Consider the following 15546-nt stretch of genomic DNA (forward strand, 5'->3'; position numbering starts at 1 on the left):
AAAAGTAAAAATGGGATATAAACCCCAAATTTGCAGTTAAAAGAAATTTTTGGGGGGGGGGGGGGGAGACTGATATGTTCTCAGAATATGCGATTTTCTGAGAAAAAATTGTGAAAAATTGAAAAAATTATGTCTGGCAGTTCTGACTTTATTTCTCAGAATTGCAATTGCGAGTTTATATCACACAATTCTGACTTTATTTCTCAGAATTGCGAGTTTATATCTCTCAATTATGACTTTTTAACTCGCAATTGCGAGTTTATATCACGCAATTCTGAGAAAAAAAGTCAGAATTGTGAGATAAAAAGTCGCAATTACCTCTTGTATTTTTTATTCAGTGGCGGAAATGGGCTTCCATACAATTGCGAAGTCAGAATTGCTAATTTATATCTTTTATCTAGTTTACATCACGCAATTCTGACTTTTTGTCTCAGAATTGCCTGTTACAAACTCGCAATTCTGACCTTCCCCCCCCCCAGAATTGTTAGATAAAAAGTCGCTATTAGCTTTTTTATTTTTTAATCAGTGGCGGAATCGGGCTTCCATACCATAGACGAAGGGACGAAATCAACGTATGCCGGCGCGCATGCGCATCAAAGACGGCGCAAATAAGATAGGAGCTAAATTAAATATATTTCGTGAAAATATTTAGCTTCTTCAAATCACGTACTCCAACAACAGCACCATAATTAAAATATGAACAAATAAACGAAACAAGTTTATTTCGCTGAGAAAGGTGTTTATTCGTATAAAATGTCTACATAGGCCTATTTTTACACTGTAAACAAAAGTGTACTTTTAAAAACAATGCCTAAAAGCAGTCTGTGTTGATATAATTCAGTCATAAATTAATCTGATTCAGGATGATCCTCTGGAGCGCTCCTCGTGCTCGTGCTTTTGTCGGGGCAGGTTGTCTGTCTCTTTCTACGTGCACGTCGATTCTTGAACCAGACCTACAATTAAGAATATATATACATTTTAGTCATTTTATTTTCAGATATAGGCCTAAACGTTAGAAATGACGTTAAAAAACGTTACAATGGATTTGAGTTAGTTTATGTTCTGATATATTTCAGCGCAAAGTATGAAATATCATTAGGCAACAGATAAAGAGCGCTTTCTTACCCTCACAGTCTCCTCGCTGAGGCCGGTGTTTTTGGCTAACTCCTCCCGGGTTTCAGCGCTCGGATAGTCGGTGATTGCGAAGAGCCGCTCGAGCGTCTCCGTCTGGTTCTCGGTGAAAACCGTTCGGATTCGACTGCGCTGTCTCTGAGCTACAGTTTGGTGGCAGTGATTCTCCGCTGTACCACAACCTGAAGGTAGTTTTAAGAAATAAATACATTAAAGTTAAAGTTAACAAAATGAAGAAAAAAGAAAGAAAGAAAAATGCATACCTGACACGGCAAAAGGCCACGGTTGAGCTGCATAGTAATGTGAATTAAAAGGCGGTTGATAATAGGAGACTGGAACACAGCAGCTGTACATTCCTGCATTCCATGATGGAGATGGAAAGTTCATCAGCACTGCTGCTGCATGGTCACCATGACCTCTAGATCCATCCTGGTAGAGCAGGTCCAGTTTGGTCGAGTGTCCTGGGAAATCCTGAGAAGATGCTGGATGATCAAGTCCAGGTGATTCTGCTGTTTGTTTGCTGGCGTCTCCCAAGATGTAATCAATAGAGAAGTTTGAAAATTTCTGAGTTGCCATGTTCAAGTAGGGGCCTACAGAAGCTGCTGTGACTGTGTAGGCCTACTCTTGCTCTCTCAATAATGACATGGAGCTGGGGAGTTGTATTTGTACCCCCTGTATCGTTTTAACTAAGGTATTAGCCTAATGCATTTAATATTGGTCCATTAACACCTCTTTGTAAAGGTTGAAGTCGAAGGAAATTAACTTTTGAAGATCCACTTTGAAGATCCTTAAACCCTTTTAACCTGACAATTGAAATTCACCTGCGATGATACTTACGAATGTTTGTTGATCACACTTCAAAACTTTGGTGGAAATTAGTGGCCTGTATCAGATTATTGATTTTATACAGTTTAATGACATTACAGAAATAGTTTAATATGTTTCATATAAAGTAGCATGATACAAATTTCTATTTTGTATATATAACACTTTTTAAAACGTTTGACTACATTTTGAATTGTATTTTATTTTGAATTGTATTTTGTTTTAATTTAGCCTAATAAATAAATAATCATTATTTTGATTATGCAAGCAGATTTATGTAAATGTATACGTTAATGGTTTTAAGACTTATATACATTTACAATTTCAATAAAACTGTTTATGTACAATTATAATCTCAGTTGTGGGCACAAATATTATGCTACGTTAATCTGGTTAGTTTATACTGGATAAAGTTGTATAGTTTATATTGAATGAAGTTTATCTTATTAGGTCTGAAGAATAAAGAAATAACTTTGATGACACTTGTTCAAAGGGACACGCGCGCTTTGAAATGGTGACGTCATCATCCGCGTTGACTGACGTTAGAAAGATGAAAGTCTTTTTATTTGAGCTTTTCAAAGAGGTCAGAAGTGCTTTGATCTGTTCCTTCTTTAATGTCCATTTTCATTTGTGTTTGAATAATACTTTACCTTATACTAATAACTTATAGGCTACTCTTGGTGCTCATAATGAAAATGATCAATGTAAAAAATTACACCAGTCAAACCTATTATACTGACTGAAACATATCTATAATAAATAAGTGAATAAATGTCGCCATCGTGCGGTATTATTAAGGAAGTTTGATAAAACAAACAAACTAACTAACTAAATAAATAAATGTCTTACAATAATTTTAATAAAAATATTAAAAATAATATAAATAATTGCTTTACTCCCTTTTAATACCCATTAACTGCACTGTTTTACGATTACATACCATGATAACTTTGATTCCATGTAAACAATATTAAATGATAGTATTTTTTAAATAGTCTTTGAAAGAAAACATTGCATTATCATAGTATTACTAAAAAAAGGCAAGTGTCTGTGGATAGAGGAATTATTCAAAAACCTTCAGCGTTACATATGTGCTGCATACTAATAAACCAGGGTTAACTCAAGATTAAATGATTATGGTTATTTTAAAGCACAAGCCGCAGCTGTAGCTTAGAGACGTCACAGGCAGTTAGTTGGTTTTGACTGAGAGAGTGTGTATTTTACAAACCAGCAGATTCTCCCAATATAACTCAGCTTACATCATTAACATTTAATTTGTTTTAAGCTACTTGGGTTTACAAATAATTCACATGAAAATCCCACTGAGCGGATATTGGTTTTGCCTCTTTGCCAAATGAGATCATTTGATAATCTGCAAGGCCCACACAGCACATACTATATACAGAAAATGTGAATTCTGTACGTCCTTCATTGTACTGAAGATTTTTGATGTATTAAACACAAACTTGCTATTATGAACTTCAATGACCTGGCATATCCCTATCTGGATGGAATAGATCAGTTACAGGGATTTTGTTTCAAGAATCTGTGAATGAATATAAGATCTTTACATATGAAAGGTTCTTGGCCTTTCCATTCAGATCATAACAACTTGTAAGCTCTGTTTGATACATGAAGTACTTTCATAAAAAAAAACATCAAATCAAAAGAGGGATTACTATTTCAACAGCAGGATAAAAGAGCATAGGCCTACATATTTAATCAGTCAGTATCTTTCACAAAATCAGTCACACAACAAAAGTATAGAAACTCACACTAAACAAACCCAATTTGCATGATAAAGGCAGCAATCTGATTCAGAGCATTGGACTGAATCATATGGTTGACCCATATTCAGTTCTGCATATGTTTATAGAGAACATCCAGTGTGGTTGTAAGCATCCATCTGCACAGCCAGGATTTGCACAGTGCCACTGACAAGCATTGATATGATTTGGGCCAATAGGCAATTAACAAATGCATGACCTCCTCCAAACAGAGCTGGATGTTCATTGTGAACTTCCAACTATTCAGCTCTGCCAAATCAAACTGATCTGGGGATGAAATTCAAGCTCTAGAGTTAGATGTGCATCCCAAAAACACAAAAGGAAGTTTAACTATCTAATCTGATGCAATCCATCCAAAGCACAGACAAATGAGGGTGGCTTTGAAGGTTACTTGCTGGCTTTTCTCAATGGGGTGCACTTACTACAATCAAATGATTTATGATCGAAGGTAAGACATTGTTTTAGAGAATATTTGGGCCACAACATTTGTACTGTAGTCTGAGAAATAGACCTGGCAGATGGTGTTTGGATTTAAGATTAGCTGAGTCATTCTTTACTGAGGAAATAAGCCCTGATGGTGTCTTTTGCTTAAACTGCATCTGGAAAAACGAATTCAGGCAGCTTCGGTCTGAAGAACAAATGTGTTGCTCTGTTTACTTATAAAGTTAAATACTAGATCATGTTATTGCAGCACCTAAAGGAATAGTTCACCCAAAAATTTTAATTAGCTGAAAATGTACTCTCCCTCTCAATTGGAACAGATTTGGAGAAATGTAGGATTACATCACTTGCTCAGTGAGTGGCTGCCATCAGAATGAGAGTCCAAACAAGCAGTTCACTAATTTTTAGTGTGTGTTTGTAAGAAATCCCTCAACTGTCATTTCTGGCCAAAATGCGAGTCCATAATCCATATAACACATCCATATGCACCAGCACCAACATATTTGTTTAGAACTGTTTTGGACTGTTTATGCTTGTAAGCGGTGCTTGATCTGTGCATATTTCTCTTCTGATTCATACAAGACAACTTTTTCATTGGAGAAAGCAATATTATGAATGTTAGCCAGAAACAATGGTTTGAAGTTAAAAATGTCTTAACGATGGATTTGTTTCTTACATATACCCAGCTTTTCACTTCAAAAGACTTTATTTGATGGACTGGAGTTGTGTGGATTACTTGTGGATTATTGTGAGGTTTTTATTAGCTGTTTGGACTCTCATTCTGACGGCACCCATTCACTTCAGGGGATCCACTGGTGAGCAAGTGATAATGCTAAATCTCTCCAAATCTGTTCCGATAAAGAAACAAACTCATCTACATCCTGGATGGCCTGAGGGTGAGTAAATGTTTAGAAAATCTTAATTTTGGGTTGAACTATTCCTTGAAAAAACAACTAGCATATTTTTCACATGTATTGGATCAGTGAGTCCATTTGCATGTTCTTTTATTCCTCCAGTGCCTGAGAGTGACAGCCAGCTGAACTACACGCTTCTCCTTGACTGTTCCAGATGGCTGGAAAAGCAACTCGTGTCTCATCCCAAGAAACTGTGTCTGCATCAGGTCAGCTTGATTTGTTACCCCGCCACAAAGCAATTAGAATTATGAACTGTGTGTCACGAATTCAGTCAAGCATCTGAAGGTCAGCTTTTCAAATTCAACTCTACACAAGCTAGTGAGAGCTGATCAAATGTCAATGAATAAATGTAAGCTAGGAAAAGGTATTTATAACAATGGACAGAAACCACAGGAGTTATATAACAGTGGCCCCTGAAAAATATTTAGACACTTAAGATGCACAGTATTATTACTGATAAACGTATATATGTCTTTGCAATGGATAGTACAATATCAAACCATGTGGCATTGATTTTAAAGAAAATTATCAAATTTTTAGGTTATCTGAACCAGGGGTTTACAAACTGGAGTCCAGGGCCCATCAAAAGTGGTGCTAGAATTCTGATAGAGAAAAAAATGCTGTGTATTTTAAAAATAAAAAATTTTCAAGGAAAAAAAATCTAAATTTTCTCATCACTGCTGTCTTGCTCTGTAATGCACATTTTGGAAAAAAAAGTCTGCTTGGAAATGATATGTATTATGAAAAATGCTATATATACACATTTGAACTGAATTTAAAATGTTTCGTATACATTATAATAACTTATTTTAGACACCTATTAGTTCTAGTCCTCTAAAATGAGAGGAGTTCTATGTTTAAGCCAGTAAGGTGACTACTGTTTTTATGTGTGAGTCATATGAATCATTCACTCAATTGATTCTTTTAATCACACTCATTCATTCAGGAACGAAACAAATGACAGGTTGACATGCATGCAAGGTCAAAAAACGTTTTCATTGTCTTATAATATGCACTTATTTTTTTTTACCTTACTTGCTCAACGACTCCCAAACTATTCGTTTAACGATACATTTTTCCAAACCCCTCCTTTGCGTGACGCTAATCTGCGGTGATTGGTCCGATTAGTTTCATTTTCATTTCATCATGACTTGTAATGCCTGATAAAGCAGCGTTTGTGACCGCAGTGCTCCTTTGTGTACAGCATTACCGGGAAACCGCTATTTTTACAGCTTCAAAAGCTGCACCTAGTGGCAAAGAATGAATTTGCATTTTCATTCAGACCAACAAGTGCTATACCAACAAGGGCAATATGCTAATGTTTCATGTTGACTTCAACATGAAACGGCTTGGGATTCGTTTTAAAAACAACACGTTTCAATGATTCAGAGTCGACTCTTTAATTCTTTTGAGAGACAATAACTCTATACACGGTGCACTTTCAGATTTAAAACATTGCAGGATGTTTTCATTCACTTAGAGCTGTGTTACACACTGCATGAAAGGTCATTTTCAAAAATCCATAATAGGGGCAATCAAATTATTCAATAATCAGATCCTTCAAGAACGCTGATTCATTCAAGTGACTGCGTCGAACAAATCACTGAATCAAATTTACTTTGTTCACTGGTCATTGCTAACTCTTGCTGGTGTGTTATTGCGTTAAAAGTATTTCACTCATTTATTTTGGCTTTAGTACATTGACATAGGCCTATAAAAGTTAGAAACAACATATTGTCTTTATAAGGTACTTTATATATATATATATATATATATATATATATATATATATCCCACTGTATATATATATTATAATTATGATTGTAGGCTATACAATAGTTAATTACGTTACGTTACATAACGTAACGTAATGTAACGTTTTCCTGATCAGTTGTCGATCTACTTTAATTTCTGCGCACGTACACTACGAAAAAAAGGTCAGTCTGCAGGAAGTGAAATAGAATATTCAGTTTGCTCTAGAGTCGCTTACGATAATAATCTTTCTCCAGAGGGCTGTGTTATTACTGTTTATTTTGAGTCGATTAATCATCTCTGCAATCCGGTTCTTCTGACCGAACATGCTCAGCAGACTGTGGAGGCCACACAAGGTGACACAAGGAACCTAGAGAAATCAGCTAAAACATTTAACAACCAGGACAAGATTCAGACAACACAGCCTTCTTTTTGTGACGGTGGGGGCTTCTGAGTGAGGATGCTAAGGCTCATTTCTGCGCGTTTCTTTTCTGGTTGAAACACAGTGGTGACCTAATTTCATCTGCTTTGGCTCGTGAGTTAGCAAATGCGAACAAAGCTTCTGGTGTCCTTTGAAACCCCTCCAAATAAGACATCTTATATTAGCACACTCATTTGACACGCTTTGAGGTTTACAGTAGGCTTACTGCAATGTCGCTTTGGATAAAAGCGTCTGCAAAATGACTAAATGTAAATAAACAGTAAATGTAAATGCAATGAAAGGAAGATACTGACAAAGCCCGAGATCAAAGGATGACGATGAATGTGTTAAACAGTTCACGGAACGACCAGAAGAGGGAGACATTCTATTAGAAGACTTGCATCTGGATGATGGCATTACATAATTACAATAACATTGAACGATTCATTGGAAGAATTTAGTTAATTTATGCAAACTGACAGAATTGTGTCATACTTTCTGTTTGTAACGCTGATTCTGTCTGCAGGAAGGCAGCAACCATTTGAACACAGCCAGAGGTGAATATTAATATATAATTGCAAAAAGCTTTGAAAGTGAGGTCACAGGCAGAAACCTAAAAGAAGGGTAATAAAAAAAGAGTATATTATATATATATATATATATATATATATATATATATATATATATATATATATAAACTGCCTTGATTTTAATATTATGCAAGTTTCCATTTTCATGCAGATGATACTATCATTTATTGCTCAGGCCCCTCTAAGCAACAATCTGTGGCTTCTTTACAGCCTGCTTTTGATATTATCCAAAATAGGTTCTGTGCTTTTTGAAGCTGATTTTAAACGTTGAAAAAACAAAATGTATGTTATTTTCAAATTCTAAAACTTCTTCAGAAAATTCGATCATTCTACGGATTTCTCAGGGGAGCCAAATTACTTCAGTGTCAGAGTGCAAATACTTGGGTATTATTATCGATAACACGCTACGCTTTGGTTCACACATGAAGTATTTGAGGAAAAAATGTAAGAAAAACTTAAGAGTTTTACTTTAGAAATAAGTCGTGTTTTTCATTCAATGTGAGGAAGAAATTAGTGTCCGCTATACTTTTTCTACTGGATCTCGGTTATGGGGATGTAGTTTATCAGCATGCCCCCTCTTAACTTCTATATATTTATATATATATTTAATTATTTATTTATTTTTACCACCACATACTGTATATAGAAAGGTTTCACACAGACAAAAAGATCAAGCATTCTTCAAAATATCCTCTGTTGTGTCCATACAGCTTTGGAACATCATGATGATGACAGCATTTTCATTCTGGGGCCAACTGTCCCTTTAAATCATTGCTCTTGGTTTATAACGAAGCTTATGACCTTTTCACCTTTCAGTCTCAATAGACACATCTCTATTGTTTTCTGCTCATGCAAATTTGGGGGCTGCATAAATAAAGCAAGTAAATGCACTCTACTGCATAATTACACTGTGTTTTATTCATAATTAGCAGAGTGACCGATTCATTCTGACGTGAGCGATGAATCACTGGACCCCTCCCCACTCAGTGTTATGAACATATGCGAGAGCTGTACCTCCTTACTGGGCGAGGAAAGAAACCAATGGTGACTGCATGAGTGAACACGGGGTACATGAGTGAAGGTTGGCCGGCGGTTCGGTGTACCCTGGTGTATTAGTACCGTCTGCTCACACATGCTTTTCAAGGGGGCTAAATAGTGTCCTGCCAAGTTCATAGCAGTTGTCAGACAGCAGAAACTGCATTGGCCACTTATGGGACCTTTTTCTTTGTTTCCCTGTAATCAACAAAGGGTCTCATATGGGATATCTGCTTATTAATATACAGTGAGCTAATCCATCCCTCCAATAAAACATATATTCCTGCTACAGTTTCCTAGTCAGTATGTATTGAGCAGCTTATTCTGAAAGAAAAACACGGCATAATTTGATGCCTCGTGTAAAGGCTGACAAGAGGCAAAAATAAAGGCTAAATAAATGCTGACCAGTCAACCATGTTTTTTAATCATATCTTTGGATTTAATTAGTTTTTTTATATTTCCAGGCTATACATTTATTTTGTAGTTCACTCCAGGTTGCCCTGAAATTAACCATGATATGTACTGAATATATTGAATACTGCATCATCACTATTTATAGCCTACCTACAGGCCTATATGTTTTATGAAAAGTTTCAGAATACAAAAATACCGATTAGAAAGATATGCATACTACGTCAAATGCTGCATCACACATTCAAACTTCTGTATATAGCAACTGAGTTTTTTGATCCTCCTTTGGATCATAAAAAAAAATCTATTTACAGGCCTCTATTCTGCTTACAGGTGTGTGTTCTGAAATGTTTCAGAAATGAATGAAATGTTCCTGAATGGAACTAACTTCCAAAATAATAAGGGAATAACAGATATAAATGCACATATCTTTTTTAATATTTGCAAACTTTACAAATTTTTAATGTTGTCATTTTGTATTTTGTCTTGACGTATATTATATTTGACCTTTTTTCATTGTCTCTTTGTCTCTTCTTACAAAAATAACAATATTATATTTCATTTCTGTAAATAAATATCCGTGCTTGAAGTCACGCATAAGAGCTATAAAGGTGAGTAGGAGGAGCGTGTGAACTACTCGGGGGCGTGGCTTTTCTCACCTGTGTCAGGTGACATTTCAATTTGCTTACAACTCAAAAGACTGATGGCTATGTTAAATGACCTGAAACAGTGTTTCTCTTTGTCGCACAACATAACCTTGTTTCTAGTTTGATGTGTGTTAGTAAAGCATACCTGGCATTTCAAACCTGATCAGAAGTATTTTCACCCTGAGGATGAAAACGTTTGCACCTGTATGATTCCTGAAACCCCGAGGGATTCCCTGAAGGACAAAACGGAAGCAGGAGTTAGGACAGGTTTTGCACGTAAGTGTTAAGATGAGTACATGACATTTGAATATCTACTGCATTTTTTAAGTCCGAGCATTAATTTTAAACCGCTTGCAAACGTGCTTCTACACCGCGCTTGTGCATTTAGCACGTGTATTTCGTCAGTGTAGTGTGTAATTGTAAACGTACGCGTACGTTTTCTAACAAAGTCTTATTTATCACGTATTTAAATGAATTTTCTTGAAATGTACTGGGAAATATACACATTTGGGGCATCTAATTGTAGCTGTCCACGTGACTGTGTGCAAAGGGTGTGTTCAAGTGTTTTGCGTCTATAAGCCATTGTTTTCAAGGTATTTAAATGTGTTGCTGTTGCTGTGGAATGGTATGCATGACTCACTTGGTTGACAACACCAGGCCATCAGGATACAGACTACTGCTGAATGTGATACTTCATGCCCATTGATTAATCCCACAATGACATCTGATGCCTCTTGTAGTTCAAAACGGGCCTGTATTCTGGGTCAGAAATCTTTTGTTGTTTATCCAATTTGTTATATTGGGCTTAAATGGCATTTTCAACCATAATTAGTCATAGAACCTCTACAGCCTGCTTTTTGCTTTTAAGACATGCTATTAGTCAAAAGCTTGGGCACATTTTAGAATAATAGTAATTAGCAAGTTATCAAAAATGACAAAATATGTTAAATGGAAGTATTGGAGTTGGTATTGAGCAGCAATATTAAACAAGTCAGAGCATGTATTTTAGCATACATTTTAGTAGCCACAGTTTGTCTAAAATATAGCTCGATTTATTTTATTTAACCAACTTAAAGGAATACTTAACCCAAAAATCAAAATGTTCGTCATTTACTCACCCTCATGTCACCTGTATAAGTTTCTTTCTTATATTGAACATAAAAGAAGATATTTTGAAGAATGATAGTAATCAAACAGTTGATGGTCCCCATTGACTTCCATAGTATTTCTTTCCTTACTATGGAAGTCAATGGGGACCAACAACTGTTTGGTTCTTCAGAATTCTTCAAAATATCATCTTTATGTTCAACATAAGAGAAACTTATACAGGTTTGGAATGACATAAGGGTGAGTAAATGATGTTTTCATTTTTGGGTGAACTATTCCTTTAAGACTTAAATATGGATTTAAAAAAAAAACAGTGTAGGATAACAATCTGGATCAACTCCTTTAAAAAGGTTGTAAAGAAATGCAGACTTTGAATATTTGTGTATAATACATTTCACACATTTATTCATAATAGCCTTTAGATAAAAAGGTGTTTAGGATGAGAAACAAAAAATTCAGTCAAATGTGTCCAAACCTGTGACTAGTAGTATCCGTTTTACTAGTAGATCTGTGTCTGTATGCATTAATTTTAACCTCCAGAAGTTATTTCCTACTTTATATGATGTTTGTATCATTTGCATTGCATATCTCTCAGTTGTGGTGCCTTCATTCTTAGCATAACAATGTTATTTTTAGTGTACCTTGTGGTTGGAAAAATGACCTGAGAAATGTTTATTAATTCATGTTCGGACAGCTGATTGTGTTTTCTGCCATTTCCTCCATGGATTTCGAGACCGCATGACTTGAACTGGATCGGTGCTGTACTTTGCTAGACATCTTGCTCTTATCTCAATCTTCCAGGAGCCTTCCAGTGAGCCCTTTAAAAACAATTAACCGATTTGCAGTCAATATACCCTCTAATTTGATGTTTACAATTACTTTCGTTCTTTATTCAAATGTAGACCTAAACCTTATGATTCAGTTACTGAGTACCAACAAACTAGGGTTTAAGCAGTGTCAGGAGAAAGTGCTGTGAGCTCAGAGAATAAGTTCTCCTGCTTGAACTTGCCTTGTTCTGTGGCTTCCTGCTCTAAACAGACCCCAGAAGTTATTTTATTTGAAGAGTGTTAGTTGAGAGAAATGTATGTTGGTTTTAAAGGGCAAAAGAGAACTTCCTGCTTTGTCTTTTCTTTCCAAGTAATCCCTCCTAGGCCCATTATGTTTCAAGCCAGGGTATAGATGAATTCAACAAAACACACTTTTTTGCCAGAATGACACCATGCTGAGTTTAATGATGAATGGCGTCATGCATCGGTAGTAATTGGCCATTCAGTCTAATGCTGCTCCTGGCTTTCATTGTTATGCTTGATTTAAAAAAAAGAGTGCTTTCTACTCACTGTTGCTACTGGCCAGTTTCTTTGCTGAAACTGCAGATGCCCCCTGAGCAGAGCTTTGTTTGAAAACCAAGAATCAGGTTTCACCAACACTTGTAAAGGATGAATGATAGTTTTGTATTCTGGCTTGCACAGATGACGAGAGCAGGAGAGGATGAACGTGATCTGTGATGTAGTTTTTAGCTTTGACTCTGACTTTATACATGAATATTTGCATTGTTAGCTATAACGAATTAATATATCATATATATATATATATATTTATTTATTTATTTTATTATTAATTAAACACAAAATAAATAATAAATAAAAATGTTTATTATTATTATGATGAAGGGTCCACAGGGCCCACAACCTATCTAAAGTAACCAGATAGCGACAATAATAATAATAATAGTGTGTGTATAAGCGTATGTAGTAGTAATAATAATAAAGGATGTATACTGTATATTTTATAAATGTATATAATAATTCCAATATATAATAGTGACATAATAAAATAAAAAATGTAATATTAATTAATTTATAGTTAAACATTAATTATAAATTCATTATTAATACATATTACAATATATTATTTATAGTAAATGTTAAGATTTATAAACTATTATTATTTTTATAAAATTATTTAATAAAAAAGTTGTTATTAATATGTTATTATGTGTCTTTTAATTTTAATAATTTAAGTTTTTTTGTAATTTGTTGTTCTTTCTTTTTTTATTTATTCTGTTCTCTTTGAAGTGATTAGAGAGATACATTCTGTCTTTATTTTTCTCCTGAGAGAATGACCTTGCTTCAGGCTATAACAGTGATGTGTCAAACAGACATTCTGCTGTGTAAAACTTGCTGTCTGTCTTTGAATGAATCCTCAGTCATCAGGTGAATGAGTCTGCGTTATTCTCCCTGAGCACAACACCTGTCAGGCATCTGCTAGCTGGGGAATCACAGCTGAGAGAACAAATCATTTCCATCTCCAGCCATGACGCCTTCATGTGGAGCGGCAGAATTCATCATCTTAACAAGCACTTTTTGGAGTGCCTTGCCTTTGGCTATATGCTGCAATTCATGGATGACGTCCTCATTATACCTTTGATATTGTCACAAAGCAGCAGATTCTTCTTTGTCGTCTGTTGTTTTTGGAACGGTGTGGTCTTAAGCATGGGAAATGAAGGCAATTCCAAGAGGATGCGGTTTGAGGACTCTTACCAGATTGCGAGTGCTGTAAATGGGATTAGAAGAAGCCTGGATTGGATTTGAAGGCTGATCTAGCTACTTAAATCACATACTGACAATTTCTCAGAGAGCATTCAGCTCCTATTAGCAGTATTAAGGCCACGGTCGGTCTTAAATTGAGACACATTTTCTGTTTAATGGCAAATTAGATGTAATGAACTGTAATTCACAGGAGTTTGCTGTACCAATGCTCTTTTGCCCTTCTGCACAGCTTGGTCTCCGAGGGGCCCGGGGAGAGGAGGGGGCCTGGTTCATCTTTTGCTTTGTTTGTGTGTAGTGGATCAGATCAGGTGTCCTGGCACTGGCCTCCTCTCCCTATCCGGGTGCTGAGAAAGGCCTGTTTGTTTGTGATTTGGGCCTGTGGCACCAAAGAGACAATGAGTGCAGTCTCTGTGAGGACGGGGAGGGAGAGTCGAGGGTTCAGGATCAGAGGGTGTGGAGCACCAGGGTCCTTATCTCCTCCGTCTTCATGAGCACCCATCACCGGAAACACGGATGTCCCTCAGGTTGCCTCTATGGGACGGCACAGACGGGAGTGGGTGGAACGCTGTCACCTCACCGGGAGTGTGCGCACGCGTTTTTGATTAAAAATACATTTACCCAACAGGTTGGCTCAATCAAGCAGCAGAACTATTTTAGCTTGTCGTAGTTTTGTGACTCACACTGATTAAATGGTGTTAAAATTGTGCCGGTCTGTGGTGTTCATCACATAAACCACTGGTTCTCCACTGGTTTTGATTGAGGACCAAGGATTTACGTTGGACGTTAAGTGGTGACCCAACTAGGGTTGCATAAAGGTAAAAAATGTCCAGTACATTTTGGAAACATTCCAGAAATTTTGGAAACTTTCCAGGATTTTTTGGAATATTCCAGGGATTTTTGGAAAGTTTCAGAAAATTTTCCACCCCTTTGCAACCCTAGACCCAACACGTTTCTACGTTTGTTTATTGTACATAAAGCATAAAATTAAAAAATAAGATTTTTTTTTTTTTACCATGGGCATCATAAGCCAAATATACATAATTATTAACATGCATTTGCAATCGTGTTGTTGTTTGATGCTGTTATTATTTTTATACGGAAAATATTGTATATAACTTTTTATATATAGTTTTATTTTTATATAGATGTTTTATGCATTCATTTTATTATTATTAATATTATCATTATTATTGAAGTAAACGTTTAATTTTATATTGTGATTTTATGTAGATGTTTTATTCATTTATTATTATTATAGTTATCTTTGTTTGTTTATATTAGTTTTATTATTTTTAGTTTATTGATGTATTATCTTTTAAAATATTAATAGTTTATTATTAGGGCTGCAACAACGAATCGATTAAATCGATAAAAATCGATTACTAAAAGTTGGCAACGAATTTCATAATCGATTCGTTGTGTCGCGCGACGCGGAGACGTTTGATTACAAAAAAAAAAAACCTTTAGTTGAGCGCGGAGTCAACACACTCGGTCTCTCTCGCGCACTGATGCTAGCAGAGTTCGGCGCCTCATATAGGCCCTGTCCCAATCGACAGATTAATCGATTATTAAAATAATCGTTAGTTGCAGCCCTATTTATTATATATTTTTTAAACATCCTAACACATTTGTATTATTATTAACTTTGTGTGTATTCGTTTATTTTGATTTTCAATTTATTTATTGTTGGTATTATTTTTGAAAGTTATTAATGGTTTATAAATAGATTTTTTTTAAAGGGGTCATATGATGCGATTTCAATTTTTCCTTTCTCTTTGGAGTGTTACAAGCTCTTGGTGCATAAAGAAGATCTGTAAAGTTGCAAAGACTAAAGTCTCAAATCCAAAGGGCCCTCGTTTATAAAAGTTAAGAGTCAGCCACGCCTACCTAAAACGGCTCATTCTAACACACCCCCACATGTCTACGTCACGATGTG

The 15546-nt window shown here is 35.6% G+C and overlaps 2 protein-coding genes across 5 annotated transcripts in view; one reads left to right on the plus strand and one right to left on the minus strand.

The window, feature by feature from the left end:
- Nucleotides 1–848: 848 nt before the first annotated feature.
- Nucleotides 849–1707, minus strand: LOC107548561 (homeobox expressed in ES cells 1-B-like). The gene is made up of 3 exons (XM_016229280.1): nucleotides 1395–1707; nucleotides 1126–1313; nucleotides 849–953 (listed from the first exon to the last, which is right to left on the minus strand). The coding sequence occupies exons 1-3, from the start codon at nucleotides 1705–1707 to the stop codon at nucleotides 849–851; spliced, it is 606 nt and encodes a 201-aa protein (XP_016084766.1).
- An 8242-nt stretch (nucleotides 1708–9949) lies between these two features.
- The window catches only part of LOC107548595 (uncharacterized), a 24965-nt gene continuing 19368 nt past the window's right edge, over nucleotides 9950–15546 (plus strand). For 3 of the 4 annotated variants that reach the window (XM_016229346.1, XM_016229345.1, XM_016229344.1), the window contains exon 1: nucleotides 10001–10230. The gene's annotated coding sequence lies outside the window, so the exon portion shown is untranslated. Of the gene's footprint in view, nucleotides 9976–10000; nucleotides 10231–15546 lie in introns of those variants that run through there. The other variant, XM_016229343.1, reaches the window with a different exon arrangement.

Source organism: Sinocyclocheilus grahami, unplaced genomic scaffold, assembly GCF_001515645.1.
Source record: "Sinocyclocheilus grahami isolate Dianchi unplaced genomic scaffold, SAMN03320097.WGS_v1.1 scaffold350.1, whole genome shotgun sequence".
NCBI lineage: Eukaryota > Metazoa > Chordata > Actinopteri > Cypriniformes > Cyprinidae > Sinocyclocheilus > Sinocyclocheilus grahami.